The following is a 26,504-nucleotide window of genomic DNA, read 5'->3' as shown; positions in this document are numbered from 1 at the left end:
TGCTTATCACTGAACATTTTCATAGAATTCAGTGACAAGGTCACAAGTTGATATCTTTTCACGCTAAGCAACTATTCAAAAATTCCTTAACATGATCCAAAGAGACTCTTAAGTCCTCCTGAAATTTTTTTAAGTCTCTAATAATGAGGTATATGAATCATGACACAAATATTTTTACATAAAAATATTCTAAGAGGCATTAATATTTCTTTGTTTTTCAATTTGTGATTTCTTCTTCCCATCTTGCTCAATTCATTTGGCAGCAAGCATTTCATCTATTTAGGACAAAATCTCTTGATCCCACCTGGCTGGCCAGAGCTCTCTACAACTCAAAATGATCACCCTTAAAAGGTTTCTCCCTAATATCCAGTTCATTCTATAGGTGAACAGGACTTAAAACACTGTCTCATAATGAACTGATATGAATTAAAACAAATCCACAAAGAAATCTTGCTCTAAGTTCTTAGATGGCCTTCTTCAACCTTTCCTGAGTGGTGATATAAACAGGAGAGAGGATACATGTTATATTACCTGACACGCAAGCACCTTTGCCCCCACCTGTTAGGAACCCATGGATTTATGACAATAGGTTTCCCTGGGTGTAGTCCAAACAGTTACACATCTGTGACAGTTTTGAAATGAAATCCATAGTTTTAAAGGAGGAGGAAAGTCAGGAGTACCCTTACTAGGGTTTGTGATATGCCTGCTGGTTAAAGCAAAGCTATTTCTATTGGAAACCCATTTGGCCAGTACCTGGCATGCAGTGAATGGTTTAATTCTCCAGAGGAATGGGGGGATATCAAGGACAGAGATCTGAAGACTGAAAGTATTCCCTTTGAAATGCAGCAACTTTGGTTCTTCCAGGAGTTGTCCACCTTGATGCCTTTCATCCGAAACCACTTCCTATAGGACAAGAAAAAGAAAAGAGGCGCAACAATAAAGCACACCATTCCCTCCACATTTTCCTTCCATAGATAGGTATGCTCCCTCCCAGGTGTCTCCCAGAAATAGGCAAGAGCATGACGGACACACTACTTTTATACCCTTCTATCCTTGCAAGGTCAGGGCTAAGGGCTACAGGCTGCTGAGAAATAAGGATCTGGTCACAAAGAAACAATTGTTCTTCATTATTGTATTGTTGAGGCTTTTATATATACTGTCTTTAAAACTGGAAGACCTCCTTTGCCCCATGCAAACTGTAATACTGTTGAGTTTCCACCATTGTGTGAATTTCATGCTGCTATCACCATGATCAAGGGATGTATTTGTACTTAACCTGACCCAGAATGCTATTTCACGAGAAAGGGAGACACAGCTCCTCTCCACTATGGTTCCCTTGTTTGTATCCAACACAGGCATCAACCAGTATGTATCCTTTAGCTCAAAATAAATGCAGAGTGCATGTATCATGTTTATTTGTAGTAACATTCATGTAAGTTATGCCAAAAGGCCAAGAAGAAATAAGTAGTCAAGTCAGCTTCATCTCAGAAAAAAAAAAAAAATCAAATTCCTGAGACAAATATTCCTTTATCTTTTACTGAGAAATCTTTATAATTATATCTCATATAAACACAATTCACATACATTCTAAGGAAACCATTTAATTGGTTCCAAATTTGTGGTGTTTAGAATCCTATCGATAAGACAAGTGAAATAACAGAACAGATAAGAACTGTACAAAATGTTAAACTACTGTGGGGCGGGGGAGGTGAGGTTCTCAGCGTTCCTGGAGATAAGAGATTTTCCTAAATCCTCATTTTAAAAATCACCATTAATTGACTTAAAATTTCCTTACAATGCTAGGCTAAATAGGAAAACTGAAATCCTTTAATTATGGCCTATAATCTTCCCAGAGTCTAAAAAAGATTGTTAGAAGCAAGGCAGCTAGGCTTATAAATACAATAAAACTTAAATTTCAATTATCAGCGAGTGAAAACATCTTCAGAAGTTATCTTTCCCATCTCTTGTCTCTGTATAGATTTAACATTAATAAAAATGTTTCTAAGAAGCAGCTTTCCAGCTTTTATCCTTCATGTACACATAAGTTAGATTAATAGGTTGCCAGTGTCTTTTCTCAGGACTAAATCGGCCCATTCAAGTGTTGTCATCTCCAGCTCTTCTAGGGTGGGAAGGGTGTGTCTTGGGGCCTTAAGTCAGCACTGAACTTTCTGCAGTGATGGAAAAGGTTCACATCTTTGTGTTTTAATATGGTATCCACTAGCCAGAGTGGTTAGAGTGACTAAGGAACTAAATGTTTGATTTTAATTTAAATGTAGATATGCACATGTGGTTGACAATTACTAGCCTGGACCGGGCAGTACTAGGTAATTCATTATGTTGTGCGTCTAAGCGTTGGACATAGTAACAGGGTCGCCAGTGTCTAATGAGGGCTACAAACAGTGGAAGGAAAGAGGCAGGGTGGGAGGAAACAGAATTAATGCCAGATGCTGACTTTAGGTCTTTACAGATGCTGGTCTCTGTCCCCTCTTTGGAGATTTAATGAATGTCCAGCAGAGTGATGCCTGAGCTGGGCACTGGGTGGACAGAAATGAAACACCAAGGAGCTCATAGTCTAGAGAGAGGGTTAGAACAGTGAGCATATGAGTATAATATTGTATCTGAGTATTACAAATATGTATATTCCCAAAGGTTAAGGCTACTGGCAAAAGCCATGGGTCAGATGGTAAATTGTCTGTCTACAATGCGGGAGATCCGGGTTCAATCCCTGGGTTGGGAAGATCCCCTGGAGAAGGAAATGGCAATCCACTCCAGTACTATTGCCTGGAAAATCCTGTGGACAGAGGAGCCTGGTAGGCTACAGTCCGTGGGGTCGGAAAGAGTTGGACACGACTGAGCCACTTCACTAAAGGTTAAGGCAAGAGAGAAGGTGCCTAACTCAGATGGGCAGATAGGCCAGGGAATGAATCAGGAAATTAAGAGAGGAAGTGACATTTGAACTGAACCTAGAAGTAAATATAGGGGCTCCTCATGGAAAGGGAGGGAGAGTGTATTCCAGACACTGAATGGACTCTCCACAAAGGTACGCTGGGATAGGAGGCTAGGGTGGAAAGTGTATGGCTGGAGATGATGGAAAATATAAGGTAGGAGCCAAGTCATGAATTCTCCCTTACCATGCTAAGGACTTGTATTTTTGTTTAATGTCATTGGGTTTAGGGGAGCATGGGAATCTTCTGGGGGGTACATAGACTCAAGAGAGCATTCATCTTGCAAACCAAAAATGGAAGGCACAGGTGTCTAACCACATTTCTGTGTAGTCTTCGGCAAGTCACTTAATCCTTTAGCTTCAGTTTTTTCCCTGGGCTTATTTACAGCCAAACAAAATCATGAGCATGGTAACAGACTAACTTCTTTTTTGCCATTCTGGTGCAAGATTAGAATCAGGGGCAAATATGAAGTTTGCTTATTCAAATCATTATTAAAGTCGTGAAGTAACAACAGTGTTGACTTGTCAAAGTACTGATATATTTGACTAGGTGCTCTGAGGTGCACCCTGTTCTTTAATGCCTGAAAAGTACAGAGAAATAAACCAAGGTCAGGAGATGAAGTGGCTTGTTTAAGGTCATGCATTACTTGGTGTAGAGCTAGGTTATATTAATATTTACAAACCACATAGCATTATCCCACTTGAAGGGAATTTAAGGTGCTTAGTGATTTAAAACTTGATTATTTACGGAGGAAAACATGGAGATGCACCCTCAAGAAAATGATCTGCCAACAGTCACATGGGTTAGTGACAGAACCACTGTATACAATACTTGTTCATGGTCGAGTATTTAAAATTTTTATTTTATTTTTGAATATAGCCAATTAACAATGTTGTGATAGTAGATAGCAAAGGGACTCAGCCATACACATACACATATCCACTCTCCCCCAAACTCCTCTCCCATCCAGGCTACCACTCGACATTGAGCAGAGTTCTCTGTTATATAGTAGGTCCTTGTTGGTTATATGGTCTAGTATTTTTTCTGTGAGATTTCCCTGCATTTTCCTATACTATACTTGATTTTTTAAGAGTCATGTGAAGGTCAGACAGCCATTAACACTGTCCCATAAGTAATTTTTCATTGGTGTGAGACACATGTAAAGATGACTTAAGTCAATTTGTTTTTGCCCTAGGGTTATTTATACTATCTAAGCCATTCCTGAGATGCAGAATGGAGGATATTAAGCACTTTTAAAATGGATGGGCTTAGTTGCTCAGTCATGCCTGACTGTTTCTGGCCCCATGGACTGTAGCCCACCTGGCTTCTCTGTGCATGGAATTCTCTAGGCAAGAATACTTGAGTGGGTTGCCATTTCCTTCTCCAGGGGATCTTCCCAACCCCCAGGGATCGAACTCTCATCTCTCGCATCTCCTTCATTGGCAGGTGGATTCTCTATGCCTAGAGCCACCTAGGAACCCATTTAAAATGGATATCCATTTGTAATTATCACTGAGGAAAATGATACCCCTTAAAGATTTCTGCTTTGCTGCTACTCCTAAGTCGCTTCAGTCATATCCGACTCTGTGCGACCTCATAGATGGCAGCCCACCAGGCTCCACCGTCCCTGGGATTCTCCAGGCAAGAACATTAGAGTAGGTTGCCATTTCCTTCTCCAATGCATGAAAGTGAAAAGTGAAAGTGAAGTCGCTCAGTCATGTCTGACTCTTAGCGACCCCATGGACTGCAGCCTAGCAGGCTCCTCTGTCCATGAGATTTTCCAGGCAAGAGTATTGGAGTGGGGTGCCATTGCCTTCTCCATTCTGCTTTAGGGCCCCTATTTAAATACAACCATGATTTATGTTTGCTTTTGTTTTTTAGCTTGCTTACTTTAATCTCCACATATTGAACCCCCAATATGAACCAACTACATACAATTAAACATCTTGTAATCTTATGTAAAATATTAAGCAATTATAAACTATTGTGTAACAAAACAATTATAAAACAAAGAAACCCAATAATGACTTAATCACCGTGTTGACGTATCTGTAGAGGCACAACTGGCTTCAGAATAGAAGCTCTGAAACTCTTTCCAAATAGGAGAGATTGTATTTAACCCATAACTCCCCGTTGTATCCCTTTAACCTATTATGTTTTGCTTGGGGGCTGGGCCTAGAGATCTGTATTTTTAAATACTTCTCAGATGACGCTCATATCCAGCCAGGTTTGAGACGAATCAGTGGTACTAACAGCTGTACTGAGCTACTTCTGAGTCATTCACACGGAAGAATCACCCCAAGAGTGGAGTCTGATATCCATCCGATTCTTTCCTTTCTGCCTCCTATATGACAAGGATTTTTTGTTAAATCTCTGGGGATCTACTGTTGAATTGACACCTGTGTTAATTAGAAAGAAGCGTCTGGCTGGTTGCTTGTATATAAAATGTACCTGAAGCCTGTGGCCGGTGGTTTTTCTACCTCCTCTATTCCATCATTTCACATTGGGGGTTGCTAGTCATCCAGGGCTGGGAGCTGTGGCCAGGAGAAACTTGTGCTGTGTGTCTCACTGAGCCGTTTATGTTGATTTAATGAGACAGGCAGCAATATTCAGGTGTGCTTCCGGGATACGAAAACAGGCAGGCTGAATTTACATATTTATGAGACAAAACTGTTTGAACTTAAGCACACGCATACACATACGGAAATTATGTCGTCGTGTGTTTTCCTTTAAATGCTGTACGTGAGCAATATTTCCCAAGGTTGCATTATTGATAAACACAAGAACTATATCTGGAGGAAATCCTTTGAAATTAGATTCTAAATCCACATTAATGCCAAGTAAGTAATGAGGACCAAGGGGCTACTGCAGAGGAGTGCTGGAAGCAACGGAGAAAAACGTTAGTTGCTTTTTCTTTTCATTTTTTTTCCCCCTAAGATATGGCAAGTGCTTAATTCCTTGCTTTCCCCGTGTCAAGGTTTGTTTGAACTTGTGTGTATGGGGAGAGAGAGAGAGCGTAATACAAACACCATGACAGAAACTTAGGTCTTAGCATATTACAGTTTTGAAAATAAATCACCATTCTGCAACCTTTGGTTTGAATTCATCAAAAGCAGCAATGTCAAACACACAAACATAAAATCGCAGCTCTAATTGTTACAGAAATACAGGAGCAGGAAGTCACTGGTCCCTTTCTCACCTTCGGGCAGATGGCATTTATTATTATATTTTTTTTAATAAAGCCTATCTGACCTGATTTAATTTTCTATAGAGATGGTTTTAGATTTATTTAACATATCTTCAAATATCTGAAACTAAATTAATTATGTCTTATCTAGGTACATGAGGTATTTTGTTTTTGTCTTTCAAAGAAATTGCTACAAGGATTCAGATGAAATATCTTCAGAGCGAATGGGAAGCAAGCATAGCAGCCTTGCAGGGGGCAGAGGAGAAGGTGGTTGTTGTTGCTTGGTTGCTAAGTCATGTCTGACTCCTTGCGACCCCATGGATTGTCGCTAGGCTCCTTGGTCCATGGCATTTCCCAGGCAGGAATACTGGAGTGGTTGCCATTTCCTTCTCCAGGGGATCTTCCCAACCCAGATTGAACCCCTGTCTCCTGCACTGGCAGGCAGATTCTTTTCCATGTGAGCTACTGGGGAAGCCCCAAAGAGAAGGAGGGCCCGGCTGAAAATGAAGAGTGTGTGTTTGATTAAAATCCTCTAAAGGAATATATATATATATATATATTTTGGTGGGGCCACTATCTGGCCAAGTACTCACCTAGTTCTACAAAGACAGGAGAGTTGGGTCTAGAAGCTGCCCTTCTTCCAAGGATTTCCAGTAAGAGGGTGAGCGTTTACATAATTGGGGGACATAATTGATGGCATCACTGACTCAATGGACATGAGTCTGAGCAAACTCCAGGAGATAGTGAAGGACAGGGAAGCCTGGCGTGCTGCAGTCCATGAGGCTGCAGAGTTGGACAAGACTTAGTAACTGAACAACAAGAATTTCCCAGGGAGATGGAAGGGACGTGAAAATGCAACCATGCCCTTTAACTAGGTTTCCTTCTTGGTTACAAGCCCAGTTCTGGCTGGGCTCAGATTTTTTTCACTTCTTTGAGTTATGAAAGATGCACTACAGTAAAGACAGCAAGTGTCACAGCCACGCTGGCCTCTTTCCAAATCATGACAGACATGTTCATTACAGTGGTAACTGAGGCAAAATTCCAGGGTAGGCAATTTCTGCAGAAATGCTTTATGAAAAAACTACCTGTGAATTTTCACTAAGAAGTTAGGGTTCTATTAGAGTTATAGCAGGTGACTCATCATTGCATAGAAGATGCTCAGCTCACACCACTGAAGTTGGGGGGAGCTAATAATAATGTGTGAAGTCTTTTAGACTGTTGCTATGGCTTTCTTCAAGTGGAATTATTTTAATGGCTTTGTAATTATATATTTCCCTCTAACTAAATACCACACATGAAGCCATGAAAAATAGGACATAGATGATTTGGGATATGAAGGTAGTTTAAATGAACTCAAGGAGAAGGTTGTGAACATGTTCACTGAGCAAGATAAACACCCAGAAAGCAAGATTCCTTTCCTGCACAAAACTCAGAGACTAAGACCAGGCAGTGAATGGTTGTGTTCAGAAAAGCTACGAGTTATGTTTTACTCTTTCCAGATTCAGGCCAGAAAAGTTATTCAGCCAAGCCTGGTGATCTCTCAGAACCCCAGGGGAGAAGCATGGCCTTTGCTGCTCATGACAGCTGTCACATACATCCTGTCAATAACAAGTACAACCCAACTCAACTCTAAAATCAGGTTTATTTGACATAATAGGAGAGAGAAGGAATCACTGGAGGTAAATAGATTCCGGCAAACAGGCCAGAGGTATCTCCACTGGAAAACATTTCTCTACAGCAAAATTAAAGAATTTTGGGAAGTCTCTCTCGATGAAATAAAGACATTTATATTCAATTAGCAGGAGCATGCCAGTTTTTCAAGCACTGATTAAAAAGGATCTGCTACCCACAGGAATGGATAGTGGTTTGAAAAGCTGTGGTTTGAGCTTCATTTTCATGATTCCCACAGCAATTCATCTGTGAACAGCTGAGCTATTCTAGAATCTGGTAGCAATCAGTAGGAATGAAAATACATTATCTGCAAGTCACTTAGAAATTCCTTGGGCAAATGTCTAACTTGCTGGTATATACATTAGCAGTGCTGGTATATACATTATTCAAAGCAAAATTCAAACCCGTTATGAGGTCTTAATTCCAAGGTGGTTGTGATGAACAGATCCTCAGGGTAATCCTAGTTAGCAGGGGGTAACCCATATGACACAGGAGATCGGAAATCCACCCCAGCCCTCCACGTTTACTGAGATTTCAAAATCTGCCTGAGTTACTAAACAACCAACTAGTGTACGGCACATTTTACAACTATTCAGTGGTTGCAGTAACCTCAGTTAATTTTCTGTTTGAAGTGTAGTTGATTTAAAACGTTGGGTTCATTTCTGCTTACTGCATAGTTCTTCAGATACATGCATAGATACATTCTTTTTTATAGTCTTCCCTATTGTGGTTTTAGGCTACCTACTCCAGTATTCTTGGGCTTCCCTGGTGGCTCAGTTGATAAAGAATCCGCCTGCAATGGGTTCGATCCCAGAGTTGGGATGATCCCCTGGAGAAGGGAAAGGCTACCCACTCCAGTATTCTGGCCTGGAGAATTCCATGGACTATACAGTCCATGGGGTCACAAAGAGTCGGACACGACTGACTGACATTCACTTTCTACTGTGGTTTATCACAGGATATGGAATACAGCTGCCTGTGCCATTCAGGCAGACCTTGTTGTTTATCCATCCTATATACAATAGTGTGCGTCCGCTAAGTCCAAACTCCCGATCTCTCCCCTGCCGCCCCCCAGCAGCTTCAAGTCTGTTCCCTTGTCTGTTTCTGTTTCGTTGATGAGGTCATTTGCGTCATGTTTTTAGATTACACATAGAAGTGATATCACATGTCAGTCGATTTTTGATTATTCAATGTCCGTTAGGTATTTTTATCTTGGAGAAATCCTCTTACTACAGGGTCTCAAAAGGAGAGGAAGAGTTTAAGATGTCATTCATAGGTTGAGGTTTAACTGCTTACACTGATGTTCTGGACTAAATGGCACCCCTCATGATAAAGCTCTGTTGTGAACAGTCAGATACCGAAGCGTGCCCTTTATAATGGCCTGTGCTACTTAAGAGATGGGGAAAATGTGGGCACATAAGCTGGCACTGTGTCACCTCTACTGGCTTATGTTCAGGATTCAAGTCATCTTATCTCTTCCACTGGTAAACGTGAGATTTCCAGCTCAGTGTCTTAAAAGCTAGTTACTGAGGGAAAGCATAATGGGCTTAATGATTCAGAACTGGGATAGCTGGGACCCGGGATGAGGTGCATCAGGAGAGTTATGCTATTTATATATGGGCAGAGCTTACACAGGCACTTCTGCATTATTTTTGCTGCTATTAATAAACCTGTACTCTTTGAGAGGTGCTAATTCAAAAAGGATCATATGTGATTAAAAGGAGCAAAAATGGAAAGGAACCATCTCTGCCCTAATAAACCTAAAAATGAACAGACTGTGTGTTCAGGATGTCATGGGACTACCTACTGAGAGGAATGATTTATAATTGTCCCCGAACTATGACCTTCAGGTGATCCAACCACTTGTCTCATTGCTCAGCTGCACATCAAATAACTCTGGTTCCTGTGGTTCACGCCAGTCTCCTCTCTGGACATGGCATCCCTTCCTCTTTAGGTCTCAGATCTCATTTCTCCAAGAAGGTTCCCCAAGGATCCTCAAAGACGTCTCTCTCGTGACTGGGCCTCTGCTTCCTGAATTATGACTATCCTTAGAGTCAGTTTTCTCATTTAGCACACAGTGTGGTGTATTGGTTTATCCCTCCTCTCTTCTTGAGTGCCAAGTACCCCATCGTACCTTCAGCACATCAATGGGCACACGGTAACACAGCTCTTGTTTCGAGATGGGTATCCCCACTGAGCCAGTGATGTGGGCTCATCGTCCAGACCCGCCCTCCGCAATCAGATTCGCTATTGACACCAATCTTTAGGAAACCCCATGTTCCCATGATACCACAAGAGGAACTAGAGAAAAGGCTGACCTGAAATGCCCAAGGGGTGTTGTCCACACAGTAGACCCTCAAGTTGTAGTCCAGAGAGTTACAGGACATGCAGCCAAAAACTGCCACCTTGAGCTGCTTCACGGCACAGTCTGTGATGGGTTCCCCGGTGAGGGCATAAGTCCCAAAGCTGTCTAGGAGCACGTGACATGCAAAAGGGTCCAACAGGCAGTAGCAGGATGTGGATTCATCCTCCACCGACATCACTTCCTGTTGGGAAAAGGCGTCTTGAATTCTCTCAGCTTGGGAAACACAATGTGATTTAACCGTCACTTTGCAAGGACATAACATCTTTTTTTCAGAATATTTTTATTGAACTCATTTTCTTGGTGTTAAATGTTTTTCTTTTATCAAAATAACTGCTGACATCAGGAGCTGAAGGAACAGCTATATTCAGTGTAGAGTAGGAATTTGATTTAGTAGGTTATAACAAACATCACTTTCAAAGCTCTACAATTGTTGGTTAATTTGTCCAAGGCCAAATTAAAAAACAAACAAAAACAGCCTTGAACCTTAACATCAATGAGCAAACTTTTATGTTTTTTTTATAAAGGTCTATTTCTGAAAACCTCTTCCAATATCCTTAAGGTAATGTTTATTTTCTTTCAAATATTTTATCTTCTTTTCACTCCATCAAAACCACGCATGAGGGACCATCCAATAAATGGTTTGAATAAGATGTATCAGAGTATCTCACCCTCCCTGCTAAGGTATGTGTGACCGATTTGATAGTGGGTAAATCTAACACCGTCTGGATGTAAATGACTGTGAGGAAGTGCTGGGAAGAAAAACTAATGTGGTAAAAATCAAGGCAAAGCAAGATGTAATGAAAAAGAGCCCCAAATCCGGCCCCTTTATAAAACCTATGGAACCTCACACCCCTGGAAATTCCCCTATGGTTGTATCACAACTGAATAAATAGCAGAATGCATTTTCAACAAAGAAGAGTTTCAAGACAGAGCTGGGCAGGGTAACTAATCCACTGAAGCAGCTGGGAATTTTCTTCTCCTCAAGAAACCTGATTTTCCCTTTACTTCCTTCTCCTGAAGCATCTCCTGGGAGGTAAGATCCCAGGGCTAGCTGGAACAGGTCATTGTGTTCCAACAAGATAATTCATCTGCCTTCAGGCAAACTGACCCCAGACAGACCTCAAAGGAATCCCCATCAGACAGATAAACCAGGTTTCACTTAAAATAGCCAGCCCCCTGCAATCTTTCTTCGCTGTGACCGGCTCTCTTGTCCTGACTTTTCTCTTGTGGATTCTCAGTTTGTCTCTTTTCTTCTCTCCTTGTGCTGTTTCTTACATGCTTTCACATACACAGGGAAAGACAGAATGATTTTCAATGCGTTCATTCATTCAGCCACATCTACCTAGCAGCTACTCTGTTCCTGAATACTTCCATATAAATTTGTTACAACCCCTATTTTGGCAAAAACAGATGGTGACTCCTTTTATGAATACAGCTGGCTTACCCTGGGCCTCTTCCCTAATTCCCACAGAGGCCACAAGGAGAGTCAGCTGGGACAGAGAAATGGCCTGGGAACCAAGGCAGGAGCCATAGTCTCACTTACGAAAGGCAGGTGCACAGGGTACATGCCTGTAGGGGTGATTACAACTGTATTCCAAAATCAAAGGAAAAAGCTTCATATCCTCTCTGGCTTCTTTTCCCCATTATCACACACATGACACACACACGACTAGCCAACACCTTGAGGATGTCGTAATACTGGCCGCCAACCCCCTGGAAAACAAGCAAACGCTCACCAATTTCACAGCTGACTTGTGTGAACAGAAGGTAAAGTTAATTCCATTCCACAGGTGGAACCTAAACCCTGTGTTTTTTTTTTTGAAGCTTTTTATTTTATAGTGGAGTACAGCCGATTAACACTATTGTGATAGTTTTAGGTGGACAGTGAAGGGAGTCAGCCATACATATCCATGTATCCTTGCTCCCCCAGACTCCCCTCCCATCCAGGCTGACATATAACACTGAGCAGAGTTCCCTGTGCTATACAGTAGGTCCTTGTTGGGTATCCATTTTAAATATAGCAGTGTGTACATGTCCATTCCAAACTCCCTACAGCCGTTTTTGTTTGTTTGTTTTTAAGGAAGGCTCTTGGGTCTCACCTCCCACTTGCCCTGCTGGGTCCTCTTCTTTAAATGGATGTTCCAGTGCTCAGAGCTGACGTCCGCACAGTGTGGGATGGTCAGGGCAAAGGGAGTGGTGACAATCATGTCAGGGGGACCGCAGGTGACTTCCGGACTCAGGAGCACCTCGGATCCATCTGACTGGAGGCTGTACGGTTGGGAAAGAATAAAAGAGAGAAACATGTAAAGGAGTGGGGGGCATACCTGGATGAGAATTCAGTTACAGGGCTTAGTAGCAAAACCCTTTCTGGGACACCCTCCTGGGGAACACCACCTTCTGGAGGGTACTTGGTCAGGACTACAGACATCTATCTTGAACCACTCAAGCATACAGACTAAGGGTAAGCCTAGATTTCATATCTAGGTTTTGAAAAACAAAATGACAAATGCTTCTTCAGAAAGACAGGGCAGAACAGTAGAAAGAAAAGACCTGGCTGGCATGTCACACACCAGCTGTTGAATCCTCATTCTCGTTGGTGATATTATCAATGACCAAAGCCAAAGCTGTCATAGAAATGACCAATCTGGTAATCCCAACAACTCCTCCTACAAATACGTTTAATGCTAGTCAGCAGCAAAACAAATTACTTTTGTAAACAAAGCAACACTTCAAATGAATACAGATTGAATGTCTCTTCTGGTTTCAAAAACATTTATTTTCTGCCAATGTGCAAATACACAAGTTTTATAGTGATGGCACAGTAGACAGTTATAAACTGCATAATCAAATACATAAATATATATCTTTCATATTTTCCTATTTTAGCTATAAATTTAAAATCATTCTGCCTAAACCTGGTGTTCAGATTTTCCTGCATTGTGAATAATTTACAACAAAAAGGCAGAGCCATGAAACAGATCAAAGAAATTTGACTAAAAGGGAATAATACCACCTGACTGAATGCCTCCCTGTTCTGTTTTTGTGGCTTTTGTTTTTAATCTCTGTCCCTAAACAGTAAGATGGGGTGGGTTATAGCACAGCAATCAATGAGAACCCAGAAGTCTACCCATTTTCCCTAACTGCTATGTGTTTTAGAAAAAGGTAGTTGATTTTTTTTTTTTTTTTTTTTGGTATTTTCACTTGTAAGAAATATACTGATTCAGAATATAGTCTGTAAAGCAATTCAGGATTCTCAGATGAATAGTGTGACATGAGAGCTAGGATTGGTATTATTGCCTAAGCTTTCTCTCATCTCACCGAGGAAGGGCATTGAAGAATGTCATCTCTGATCAAAAGAGCAGGATGAAGTTAGTACTAAAAGATACTACCTTTTCTGTGGTCTTGTATTAACAAGCAGGTTTTCCACGAGCACATCTAACATGTTAATTTCTGAATTGCTTGTGTTGACACTGCTTGTTTCCCTCTCTGGTCAGTCACAGTCACCCTTTAGCTCATTATCTATAATTTGCTGCTGCAACAAAAGTCAAGGCAGATAAGCAAGGAGGAGCATCTCATATCTCCTGTACCTAAAGCAGACTTGAGTATGATCACAGGGTCTTCCTCCCTCTCCAAGAAGCTGCATTTCCCAAAGTCAGCCTTCCTCGTAAGCAACCAAATTTATCAGCTCTTCCTTTCCAGACAAAGCATAGGCAAAACGGAAAATATGCCTTTTATGCATTTACATCTCTAAGTAGGGCAGGCCAAGTTGGGGTCGGGGGGAGGTGGTGGGTGGGTCTGGAAACTCAGGTATTAGTAATCAGTAATGTTCTGTGAACAGCCTAGAATGCTCTACTCGAGGTTTGACTCAAATGTGAATTTCCAGTGAGGGCTCTAGCCAGCACGAGGCGGCAGTCTGCGCATGGATGCCTGCCAGCGGCCATTAGAACGTTTTCCGGGTAATTGCTGCCTGCATCCTACAGACAGGGATAGCTGGCGTGCATATGAGTGACCGAGGACAAGCTCCTAAAAGAACTTTAATAGCTTTCAGACAAGCATTCCCCCTTGTTGAACATATTGTTCAAACATATGGGAATTGGGGGAATTATTTAATGCCAAATGAACTGAAAGCAGCTCATTAGATGAACTCTCACACTCGTGAATAGAAGGCGCCTTTCGGTAATAACTTAAAACAGCATTAGGAGTTGGAGAGGGTGCACGTAGAAACCTAGGTGGGACCTGGAATGGGACTTCGCATTAAGCAGACATTGGACATTTCCAGAAGCGCAAAGAAAATAAGACTTCTGTCTAATCCTCCTACTGTGAAAACAGTGTCCGTGTGTGTAGGTCTGTCTCTGGTGAAGGAACAAAACTTAATCTCTCCATTTTTTTTTCCCGCTGTGATTAATAATGATTTGCCCTTTTCTGCCACCTTCTATCTGGGGCAATCAGGGAGATTTACAAATATTAATTAAAGCGCTCCACACACCTGTGTGCACAGGTATTAACAACATAAGGTCACAGAGCAGTCAGCCAAAGAGATGGAGGCAAAGTCAGCCCAGATTTCTGATTTCTGGAGCTCCTGAGCCCTGTGGCCAGATGCACTGTGTTTCTCTGTTGGTGCTAGGAGATGGCTGGTCCTCTGTCCCAAAGAAGATGCAGGAAAAAATGTCATCCAAGTAGAGTCATGGATACAGACCTAGGACATCTGGGGGTAACAGGACTGAGGGAAGAAGCTCATAACTGGGCAAAACTGAAGATTTGTAAGGCATGTGTAGATGGCATTTAAGTTTGCCTACATCATATTGAGTTCAGCAAAGTCCGTTTGGGTATGTTATGGGAAACCCCATGAACTTTTCAGCCAATCCAGTATTACATACACCAGGGAAGTATTCATGCTCTTGCTAGGGGTTAAAAAAAGGGCAACACATTCTTCTAAAATTGCTGTGAGCTACCAGTAACTGGGAACTAATAACAGCAGTGATTTTCTGGACCATAATATGAACAGCTTCTCTGTGCATCACTCGTGTATGAAAAGTCTGGTTGTATGAGATGTTTGCTATTTAATTTTTTCATTTTGTTACCAGCCCCTGCCTTTTCTCCATATATATGCTGTACATGTTTATGAATGCTGATATAAAAAGATCCATAATTTAAGAGCCAGGTCTGTGTAAGCAGGTGGCTTTATTGATCAACTGTATAGAAACATGGTTGTGAATTCAAATTTCTGCTCTGGCAGTGCAGCTGAGAGTTCTGGGGAAAATTTTGCCATCTGTTTAGCTTTGATGTCCCCAGCCCCCAAATAAATATACATGGCAGGAGAGGGTGTTAGTAAAGGGTACGGGGCCTCTTGTCTGGGAGTCTGGCAAGACAGAAAGCCCCACATGGCTAACCCGGGTGAGTTAACAGGGAGAGAAGCAAGAGTAGCAGAGGAGCCGTAGAGAACACAGAAGTAGGGGAAAGGAACTTTATCGTGTCCTTTCTGTGTGCTTCATGGCACTGTCTCTGACACCATGTCCCTCCACCGACCTTTTCTGTGTCAAGAAAACCATACAGAGTTTGGTAGAAGGGAAAGCCCTGTGGAGCCTCACTTGCCTCCCATAACATGTACCATCTACTCGAGGACTTCCCTGGGAGTTCAGTGGTTAAGACTGCGCTTCCAATGCAAAGGTTGTGGGTTTGATCCCTGGTCAGAGAACTTAAGATCCTGCATGATGTGCAGTGTGGTCAAATAAAAAGGGAATATACTCTAAGATTGTTCTGGAGTGAAAAGAAGTAAAACCTAAAAAGCACCTAGTATGTGCTCCATGCGTGAGGGTTCTGCTTCTCAATCCTCAACTCCCATCTCTCCTGCCTTTTTATGAGTCTTATTTCTACAGCAACTGTGCTTTTGGGTGGCTACTTTATTCAATGTGTGCACGCTCAGTTGTGTCTGACTCTTTGCAACCCCATGGACTGTAGACCACCAGGCTCCTATGTCCATTGGACTTTCCTGGCAAGAATACTGATGTGGGTTGCTGTTTCCTACTCCAAAATTTATTCAATAGATTGCCCTTATCACAACACACATGCTTTAAGGGGATTTCCACTGCCTTAGGATGAGTACTATGGGAATTGAAGGCACCTTGGCAGTGCTTTCGTGTTTCCATCACGGTCACTTCTCAACTCAGCAGTCAGAGGAATCCCACTGAAAATGCCAACATCTCGCCCTCTTCCCCCAACTTATGGAAGTGTTGCTATTTCTCCTGCTCTGGAATCTTCCTTCAGATGTCCCCACAACTAGCTCTCTCATGCCCCACAGACCTTTGCTCCCTTTCCTTCAATAACAAGGCATTTCCCCAGTCATGCCTGAACAATGTCACTGCAACATTCTTACCCTGAATGCTAGCTGATCTTTGTTTTTCTTTTATTTTACACTCATTGCCTTCCAATGTACTGCACTATTAAATTATTTTTATTTTATTGTGGTACCCCTGCCCAGTTCCCAATATAGGCCACAAGCGCTCAAAATACTTATGAAGAAAGCATAGGAACCAGTGGTTTCCAGTGACCAAGCATGGGACATTTTGAGCATCACAGTGAATAATGGTAGTAAAGGATGATAACCCATTGAATAAAATAAGGAACCAGGAAAGATACAGATATAAATGAATGAATGAACGGGAAGGGAAAAACTCTTCCATACGGAAGCAAACAACCACATTGTGTTAGTCGCTCAGTCATAGCCCGCCAGGCTCCTCTGTCTGTGGAACTCTCCAGGCAAGAACACCGGAGTGGGAAAGCCATTCCCTCCTCCAGGGGATACTTCCCAACACAGGGATTGAACCCAGACCTGCACTGCAGGCAGATTCTTTACCACCTGAGCCACCAGGGAAGTCCATACAATAAGAAGCCAACTAATAAGTGGAGAAAGTCATCATTTGACAACTAACCATATTAATAACTGACTCAGTTAAGGATTATGAATAGGATGCTCTATACTCTGGTGAAAGTCTGAAGAATAATAGACGATTTGCATGGCTTCAAAGTATCTTTCCACATGGTACTTATTAATTACAAAGGAGCGACATGACTTTATACTTGAGAACCTTGGTAGACACTATCTAGCCCAAGTTCTCAGTTAATCTTGCCAGTAAAGGGATTAATTTTCAGAACATACTTCTTGATATGAAAAAGCAAAAGGAACTCAAGCATCACTTCTATAACATTCCTGACAATAATACTTATACTGACACTAAGCATAAGAATTTATTAAACAAATATCAGCCCAACTTGAGGGATATTCACAAACTAGCTGATCTGCACTCTTGAAAACGGTCAACATAATGAACTAGCAACAGACTTAGAAACTGCACTAGATTAAAAGAGACCAAAAAAGTGCATGATAACAGAATGTAGTGAATGGACCTGAATTTTCATTGCCATAAAGGACATTATTTGGATAACAGGTGATATATTAATAAAGTCTGTGAGGTAAATAATAGTATTGTATCTATGTTAATTTCCTGATTTTGATAATTTGCTTTGGTCATGTAACAATTTGTGTTTAGGATACACACAATGAAGTATCTGGAGGCAAAGGAATATCTTATTCACAATGGTTAAACACTGTGTGTGTGTGCGTGTATTTTATTGGGTTGGCCAAAAGTTTGCCTCTAACATGGAAAAATTGGAACAAACTTTTTGGCTAACCCAGTATTTACACACATGGAGAGAGAAACAGCAGAACACAGAACACATACTAAAATGTTAACGTTTGTGAATCCGGGCGTGGGAAGGTTGGGAACTCTATACAGAGGACCCTTGACCACACGGGAGTGTATGGGCACCAACATGCTCTGCTAAGTCAAAAACCCATGCATAACTTATGGCTGTCCTTCAACTTCCGCGATTCTCCATAGCTGTGGCTCCACACCTGTGGATCCAACCACACACAGCTTGTAATTACTGACTACTGAAAAGTGAACCCATCGAGTTCAAAGCCATGTCGTTCAGGAGTCACCTGTACTATCCTTGCAGCTTTTCCTTAAATGTGAAATTCTGACAAAACAAAAAGATCCTAATGAAGAGGGGCTCAGGTTCAGAATTCCTACAATGAAATCACTAGGGTCGCTGACAGCTGCACAGAATGTGATGGTTCTGAACTTGGTGGTGGCAAGGTTGTGGTCCGGACCTTGCCACGTGGGGACTCACATTCTGCAGTATCATCTGCTCACCAAGGTCAACAGAAGGTCACGGTGAAGGTCAGTTGCAAGGCGGCATGCCCATGGCAGGTCTGGAGCTGCATCCGGGCACATTTGGCTTTTGCTTTCAACATCTCTTGACCTGATTCTAGGCTTGCAGCGTGTCACTCTTTTCAAACAAAACACTCAGCTCCATTTTTAAAGACATGGTTTTGACTGTTATTGTCATCTGCCATGCTGTGCTTGGTAATCATCACTCTCTCCTTTCCTCCTTATGGTCTACATTACAGATGAATGTAGGTTTTTGATCACCTTTACCCGAGCATCACTCAGGAATGCAGGTAGGAAGGTAATGATAGTTTTACTATGCCAGACCCTGGGTCGATCCATAATTAAATCATATTTTAATGGAACAGACATAAAAAGCTGATAGATGAAAGCTATACTTAGCTGGCTCCAGCCTCCTACACTTTTCTACCTGAGATGATACAGAGTTTTAACTGTTATTATTCTTTTTCTCTTTTCCCTGAAATCCTCATACTGATCAACAGTGCTAACATTGCCATGGATAAAAATCACGGTTTGAGGTTTATGATTTCTCTTGTCTTACTAGAGTCTGATGCGTGCATCACTACATAGCTCTGACCAAATCTTTGAGATCAGTAGGAAACACCATCTCAGGATCTCCCAGAGATACAGGCCCTTTAGAAAGCCAGCATGGCACATCAGTCAACTCCAATAGTGTGACTAGGTCTCCTGGGGGGACTCAACTCCAGTGGGTTTTCCTGATGGCTCAGACGGTAAGAATCTGCCTGCAATGCGGCAGACCGAGGTTCAATTCCAGGGTGGGGAAGATCCCCTGGAGAAGGGCATGGCAACCCACTCCAGTATTCTTGCCTGGAGAATTCCATGGACAGAGGAGCCTGGTGGGCTACAGTCCATAGGGTCGCTGAGTCAAACATGACTGAGCAACTAACCAACAACTGCTCTGTAAATAGGATTTATTTTTTAAAGATTTATTTATTTATGGCTGTTCTGGGTCTTGGGGCTTCTGCCTGCAATGCAGAAGACTTGGGTTCGAGCCTGGTTTGGGAACATCCTCCGGAGAAGGAAATGGCAACCCACTCCAGTACTCTTGCCTGGAGAATTCCATGGACAGAGGAGCCTGGCAGGCCACAGTCCATAGGGTCACTGAGTCGAACATGACTGAGCAGCTAACCAATAACTGCTCTGTAAATAGGATTTATTTTTTAAAGATTTATTTATTTATGGCTGTGCTGGGTCTTGGGGCTTCCCTGGTGGCTCAGTGGTAAAGAATCTGCCTGCAAAGCAGGAGACTTGGGTTCAAGCCCTGGTTCGGAAACATCCTCCAGAGAAGGAAATGGCAACTCACTCCAGTACTCTTGCCTGGAGAATTCCATGGACAGAGGAGCCTGGCGGGCTAAAGTCCATGGGGTCGCAAAGAGTCAAACACGACTGAAGTGACTGAGCACGCACGTGCTGGGTCTTCAGTACTGCACGTGGCTTTCTCTGTTTGGAGCGAGTGGGAGCTACTCTCTGTTGTGGCGCACAAGCTTCTCATTGCGGTGGCTTCTCTTGTTGCAGAGCACGGGTTCTAGTCTTGGAGCTCAGTAGTTGAGGCTCTTGGGTGCTAGAGTGTGAATTCAGGAGTTGTAGTGCATGGGCTTAGCTGCTTCATGGCTCGTGGAATCTTCCCAGACCAGGGATCAAACCCATGTCCCCTGCATTGGCAGCTGGATTCTTAACCACTGGACCACCAGGGAAGTCCTGTAAATATGATTTAACAAAACAGACTTCTAGAAAGGGAGGATAGGTAAGTAAGGGCAGAATAGAAGAAAAAATAAGTTGAACAAAATCTCTTTATCACAGTAGACTCCTCTTTCAGTCTTTAAGTAGCTGTAAAACTGTAATGTGGTTCAAATTCCTTGGCTAGCTTGTTTAAAATTATATTCCTGGACACCACCCATGATTCTGATTCAGTATTTCTGAGATAGGGACCAAGAACTTGTATTTTTCATTTGGACCTTCTGCATGCACATTAGCTAGGTACTACTGTTTGAGAAAAGTGTGGTTCTTGAAAACTTGAGTGATTCCTGAGAAAGCATCTGAAGCCATGCCTTACACAGTGGGGGTGGAGTGGTCTGTTAGATACAGATCAAGTAGGCTTCTGAAATGGAACTTAGATGCTGGTCAAGTTGAAGTGCTCACTATGAAGGCTTTGGAGGAGGAAATGGCAACCCACTCGTGTATTCTTGCCTGGAGAATCCCATGGACAGAGGAGCCTGGCAGGCTACAGTCCATGGGGTCACAAGAGTCGGACACGACTTAGTGACTAAACCACCACCAACCACCACTACGGCTGAAAAATGCAAATGCACAGGGTCAGTTCCTACATCGCCTTTCTCTAAATAGTACATGTGTTAGTACAGAAGGCTGCCCGGTTGGGGTGTTGATGAGCAGTCACTGGAACGAATGTTACAGCTCTTCACACCATTCTACGCCATTAGGTGGGGCAGGAGAGGAGCAGTTAGAACAGTGGATTACAACAAGCAACGGGCACCGTTTACAGAGGATGGAAGCATATGGCTTTACTATTAAAAGGCTTAAAGATCGGTGTCACCCACTTGGTATTATCTGAAATAGGATCATGGGTGGGGAGTTGGCACATGGGATTTGGGGTTGGGGGAGCAGTTACACACAGGCTGGAATGAGGATTTGACTTTGCTGAAATGTGAGCAACACCCCACTGAGAGATTCAACTGTCTGCATATGTTCAGCGGCTTTAGTTTATGTACACATTCATTGGGTGTTTACCAATTAATATACTAAAGGAATCACAAATCATGTGTAAACCACCAGTTCCTAGACACAATTTAAACCTCATCTTTCATGCAGTGTCAGTGTTTAGCTTTGTTTACTAGGAGAAGCGGAATAATGATGGCTTAGGGAGAGTGCTTTAAAGTGAACCAGAGAGGGGAGAAGAGTGGATCTAGGTGGTATGCTGCTATGACAGGTTTTATTATCTGCTAAGTTGTTTACTCATTGCTGTTCTGGATGGGGAAAACAGCCTTCTCTGGAGGAACCTGAATCCGGTGTCAGAGAAGCACTTCATTTGGGTGGGGGCAGGGACAGGACACAGGAGTAATCAGGTCAACACCATCAAGGAGACAGGAGGGTGTGGCACGGGGTGGAGGGACAAGGCCGAAGTCACACCCCCTTGTGATAGAGCTGGGATCAGAATCTCCTGTTAGTGGTGGGGGTCCTGTGGTGTTGGGTGGGGGTACCAGCAGTAGAAGAGACAGATGTTCTCTGGGATGTGGTCTCCAAAACCTGAACCTCGAAGGTGTAATGTTGGCATGTGAATTGCCAAGATGGTATTCACAGACACTGGAGAAAGGAAAACAGAACTTTGGAGAGTGTAGTGTGGCCACAACAGATGCTTGTGTTGGTTTCCTATTATTGCTGTTCCATAGGCTTTCTGGATCTTACCTTCCCTGGAGGCTCAGATGGTAAAGAATTTGCTTGCAATGCGAGAGACCGGGGTTCTATCCCTGGGTCAGAAAGATTCCCTGGAGAAGAGAATAGGTACCTACTCCAGCATCCTTGCCTGGAGAATTCCATGGATAGAGGAGCCTGGTGGGCTGCTACAGTCCCTGAGGTCACAGAGCAGGACATGACTGAGCCACTAAACTTTCATAGACTTACTGGATCAAAACAACACAAATTTATGTTACAGTTATGTAGACAAAAGTCCCAGGGAGCTAAAATGAAGGTGTCAGCGGGGCAGTATTCCTGCTCGAGGTTCTGGAGAAGAATCTGTTTCCTGGCCTCTCCCAGCTTCTAAAGGTCGCTGGCATTCTTTGGGTGCAAACCCCTGCTTCCATCAGTGAGACCTGTGACATCCTCAAATCTCATTATCTGATAGACACTCCTGTCTCCTCTTAGAAGGATCCTTCTGTGGGCTGACTGCATAATCCAGATGATCTCTCTTTCTCCATGTCCTTAACCTTTCATCCCATCTGCCAGGTCCCTTTTGCCATGTAAGGTGCCAGGGATGAGGGTGTGGATGTCTTTGGGGTGCCATTCTTCTGTCTACCACTGGCTTTTCATGGCTTGTCCACTTCAAATTTAGGACCTCAAGACCCCTCTGCTGCTGCCTCCTGTCCACTGCCGTCTCCCAGACACCACACAATCTTTGAGGGGGTCGGCTGACCTTTGGTTATCTTCATGCTTCAGCTGCAGAAGTTCACGCGCAGAGTGAAGCTCCCTATCTGCCTCTAACTTTATGGGGTCCTAGGAAGTTGTTATGGTTTGCCTTAAAGACTGTAACCAAGGGAGGGAGGCGGTTGATCATGCCGGTTTTCAAAGGGCTTGCTTTAGTAAGCACGAGGGCAGCCCCAGTGTGGGTTGGCATCTTCTCCTGGCATATTTATTAAGCTATAACCAAGTGAAATGGAAAGGATGATATATATTAAATATCTTAATAGGATAGGTTATTTCTACTTCCAGCATGAGCAATAAAAGAGACGGCACATACAAATAAAAATAATTACAGTATGTGCTGTTCCTTTACAATGCACAATCAAACTCACAAACCAGTGACTTTCCTCTTACTGAATTAAGGTGCCCCTTCCATTCAGACCTATTAACCACATTCACAGACCATTGTTATCTTGTCAATGGCATCTTTAATTAAGAGAGTCCTCTGGACCATTCTAATCACTTCACATTGTGAGCTCCTGTGGGCTTCGAATGCACTTTGATTAAAATGAAGGCAATTTTCACGCATGCAGTTTGTGTGTGGACCAAGGGGATGTGAGGTGGAGGGGATGAGTAAGGAGCACGGTACGGGGAAGTTCTCTTTTCCAAAAAGAGCAATCATAAGATGACAACGTGAGAACCCCCCTTTTCTTTCCCACTTTCTTTCATATTTTTCTCTTCTCCACCTCATTTTGGGGTTAATGGCATTATATTCTAACCTAAATGACTCTGTGAAGAAACCATTGTGATTTCATGGCAGAAAAGACTTTGGCTCAAGGTGCATTAACCCTTCTAAGCCATTAAGGTACCATTTGATAAATTGCCCCTTTTATGACACCACATGGCCCTGGCAGCCTGGAGGAATTGATGTGCTTCCCAAGTGGTAGCAATTTACTCCCCTCTCTGGAGCACAGGAGGCAATTCTGTTTGCTGTTTCGGAGCACCTCCCCTCCTCAATGGGTCCCTATGGCTGTTACAGAGTTCATTAACGCCACATCTCCTCAAAGGGATAGCTAGATGCCATCAGTGTGATTATTCCAATAGAAATGTTGAAAACTCAAAGCAGCAAACCAAATTCAAATCCGTGACTGACCAGTAAACAGTGTCGTTCATTTATATCCATCACTCTCCAGCAAGGAAAGGCTGGCAGAGTGGACAGGGACAAAGCCTACTCAAGTTGGCATAAGCACCTGCCCCAGCGTGACTGGACACTGATCTCATCTAAACGCCAGCCCACCCAGAACCCCTTGTTTGGACCCACAGAGTATACCTCTAAAGTATCAAGCAAGAGGCCAGAGTGTTATCAGAAACAGAAGCAGATGAAAGAATTGATGCAGGGTGTCTTTTATCACAAGGCTCTTTGTTTCAATTTTTATTTAAACATTTTTTATGTTTTGAGATTCTCTTCCATTAGCTTATACCAGAAGATTGAATATAGCTCCCTGTGCTATACAGTAAGCCCTTGTTATTTATCCCTCCTCTGCATCATAGTTTGCATCTACCATTCCCAAACTCCCAGTCCTTCCCCTCTCTACACCCCTCTGCCTTGGCAACCACAGGTCTGTTTTCTACGAGTCTGTTTGTTTTGCAGATAGGTGCATACGTGTCATATTTTTGATGCTACATGTAAGTGATACCATATGGTATTTGTCTTTCTGTCTGACTTCCCTTAGTATAATTGCTAGTTGCATCCATGTTGCTGCCAACGGCATTATTTTGTTGCCTTTTATGACTGACTAACATTCCTCGCGTGTCCGTGTGGACCACGTTTTGTTTATCCATGCCTCTGTTGTTGGACATTTAGGATGCTGCCACGTCTTGGCCATTGAATGTAGTGCTGCCATGAACATAGGGGTGAATGTATCATTTTGAATTACAGTTTCATCTGGGTATATGCCTAGGAGTGTGACTGTGGATCATATGGCAACTCTAGTCTTAAGACAAGGCTCTTGATTTTAGAGTGAACACTTCCTATGTTTGATGTCACTTGAACTGAACTTTCCTCTGAGTCTCGGAATGCACTAGCAGTTAAAAGGGAAGGACTCAATATCACTGAGACAGAGCTCAAGCAAATTCCATGTGCCTTTCCATCTTTTTAATTAAGAAAAAATGGATAGACAAAATGTAGCATGTAATTTGCACAGGACTTGTCATACTTAAAGTCACTCTACTGTCCTCATCCAAATCCTGGAATTCAGTTAATAATACACAAAATTTACAGATTGAGGTTTGGAGAAAGAAAATGACTTGCTCAAAGCTGCACACGCTGGATGTGGCAAAGGGGCCTGGAACTCGGCTTCTGGGTCCTTTGTGGTTCTCACGCAGCTATGTCATCTCATTTTTAATAATTCTTCAATTTTCATGTAATGTTAATGCCCACGTCTGTACTACTTTCCTGACATGTTATGTATGGCATTCGTTTACTTCAGGGTTGGAAGATTCTTACCTAGCTAGGAAGGAAAGAGAATGAAAGCAGAAGATTCCGCTGTGCGTGAGGCACGCAGACCCAGTCTGCATCCAGTATCATAATACTTTGCTGGGAGTAGCATTGTTGTCCCATGCTCCAACCAAATGAGTGACATGCAGGCATGCACGCTAAGTCGCTTCAGTCATGTTCGACTCTGCGACCCCGTAGACTGCAGCCTGTCAGACTCCTCTGACCATGGCATTCTCCCGGCAAGAATACTGGAGTGGGTTGCCATTCCCTTCTCCACAGGATCTTCCCGAGCCGGGGATCGAACCCACCTCTCCTGTGTTTTCTGCATTGAAAGCAGATTCTTTACTGCTGAGCCACCAGGGAAGCCCAAACAAGTGACATAGGATTTCAATTCAGCAGTTATCTTTTTTTGTGTGAGTATACATATAATTTTTATTTATTTATTCTGTAATCAATTTTCTTCCTACCTCTTTTCTTATAAGGGAAAGAGCTGTATTTGTTCCAGAAAAAAATCCAGAGTCGCTCCCAAAGCAACTGTTATCACAAACTCTCAGGTGACTTCAGCTGGCAAACCTCTCTCTTCTAATTAATCGTCAGTTCCCAAGCTAGAATTCTGTGAATTATCTTAAAGTCCTTCATCCCCTTCATTCCACATTAACCCCCACATACACATTCACACACGCTGGATCTTGCTGAGTTCCTCTTCCCCAAGTCTCTCTCTCTCTCAAAACTGCCCATTGGGAGCAATGTGGGGATTAGAGAAAGGATTTTAAACGTTCACAACTAGAGACGAGGACACTCAAAAGTAGAGTGACTATCATTTATTGTCCAAATTGAGAGATTCTGAGTGTGAAAAGGAGGACTATTAATATCTGCACTAGGCAAAATGAGACATCTTTTTACTGTACTCAGAAGGATACTGGAATAATAAATACTTGAATGTGGGAAGTGGCAGTGGAGATGAAGCAGGAGATAAAACACACCACGTGTAAGTAAGCCTCATCCATCCCTACCCACCAGGTATGTTTCAGTTTCCTAGTCAACAAACAATATTGTACATGGTCAAATCTTTTATTTTTTCAGCCTCATTCCTTATCACTCTACTTTTCTTATTTTGTTCTGATTTGCTTAGTTCCAAAATAAGTGATGCTGAATATACCTCTGTGCCGTTGCACATTCTATTCCCTGGAATGCTTTTTACTCAGCTTTGAAGTCAGTTGTCACTTCCTCTCTGGCACCTACCCTGAGCCTTTCCACACGATTCATCCCTTCACTCCTGGTTAAATTTGTGTGTCTCTGTCACCACATGTAGCAAAATATCATTCATTTGAGTTACTGGGTTTCATCTATTGTGGTATTAAGTGGTTCTGGTTGTCCTAGCAGTCATTCTAACAGTTGTGCTTAATGGAACTGTCCATGGTCGCTTGAAGATATTTAA

General features: G+C 42.6%; 1 protein-coding gene across 10 annotated transcripts in view; it reads right to left on the bottom strand.

Annotated features, from left to right (window-relative positions):
• The window catches only part of UNC5D (unc-5 netrin receptor D), a 684,626-nt gene that overhangs the window by 75,049 nt on the left and 583,073 nt on the right, over nt 1-26,504 (bottom strand). For all 10 annotated transcript variants that reach the window (XM_027529851.1, XM_027529855.1, XM_027529846.1 and 7 more), the window contains 3 exons: nt 12,268-12,436; nt 10,122-10,349; nt 754-903 (listed from right to left, as the gene is read on the bottom strand). In XM_027529851.1, the coding sequence (XP_027385652.1) occupies nt 754-903; nt 10,122-10,349; nt 12,268-12,436 (547 nt within the window). The remainder of the gene's footprint in view (nt 1-753; nt 904-10,121; nt 10,350-12,267; nt 12,437-26,504) is intronic.

This window comes from Bos indicus x Bos taurus, chromosome 27 (genome assembly GCF_003369695.1).
Source record: "Bos indicus x Bos taurus breed Angus x Brahman F1 hybrid chromosome 27, Bos_hybrid_MaternalHap_v2.0, whole genome shotgun sequence".
NCBI lineage: Eukaryota > Metazoa > Chordata > Mammalia > Artiodactyla > Bovidae > Bos > Bos indicus x Bos taurus.
This window is presented reverse-complemented; position numbering and strand designations above follow the sequence as displayed.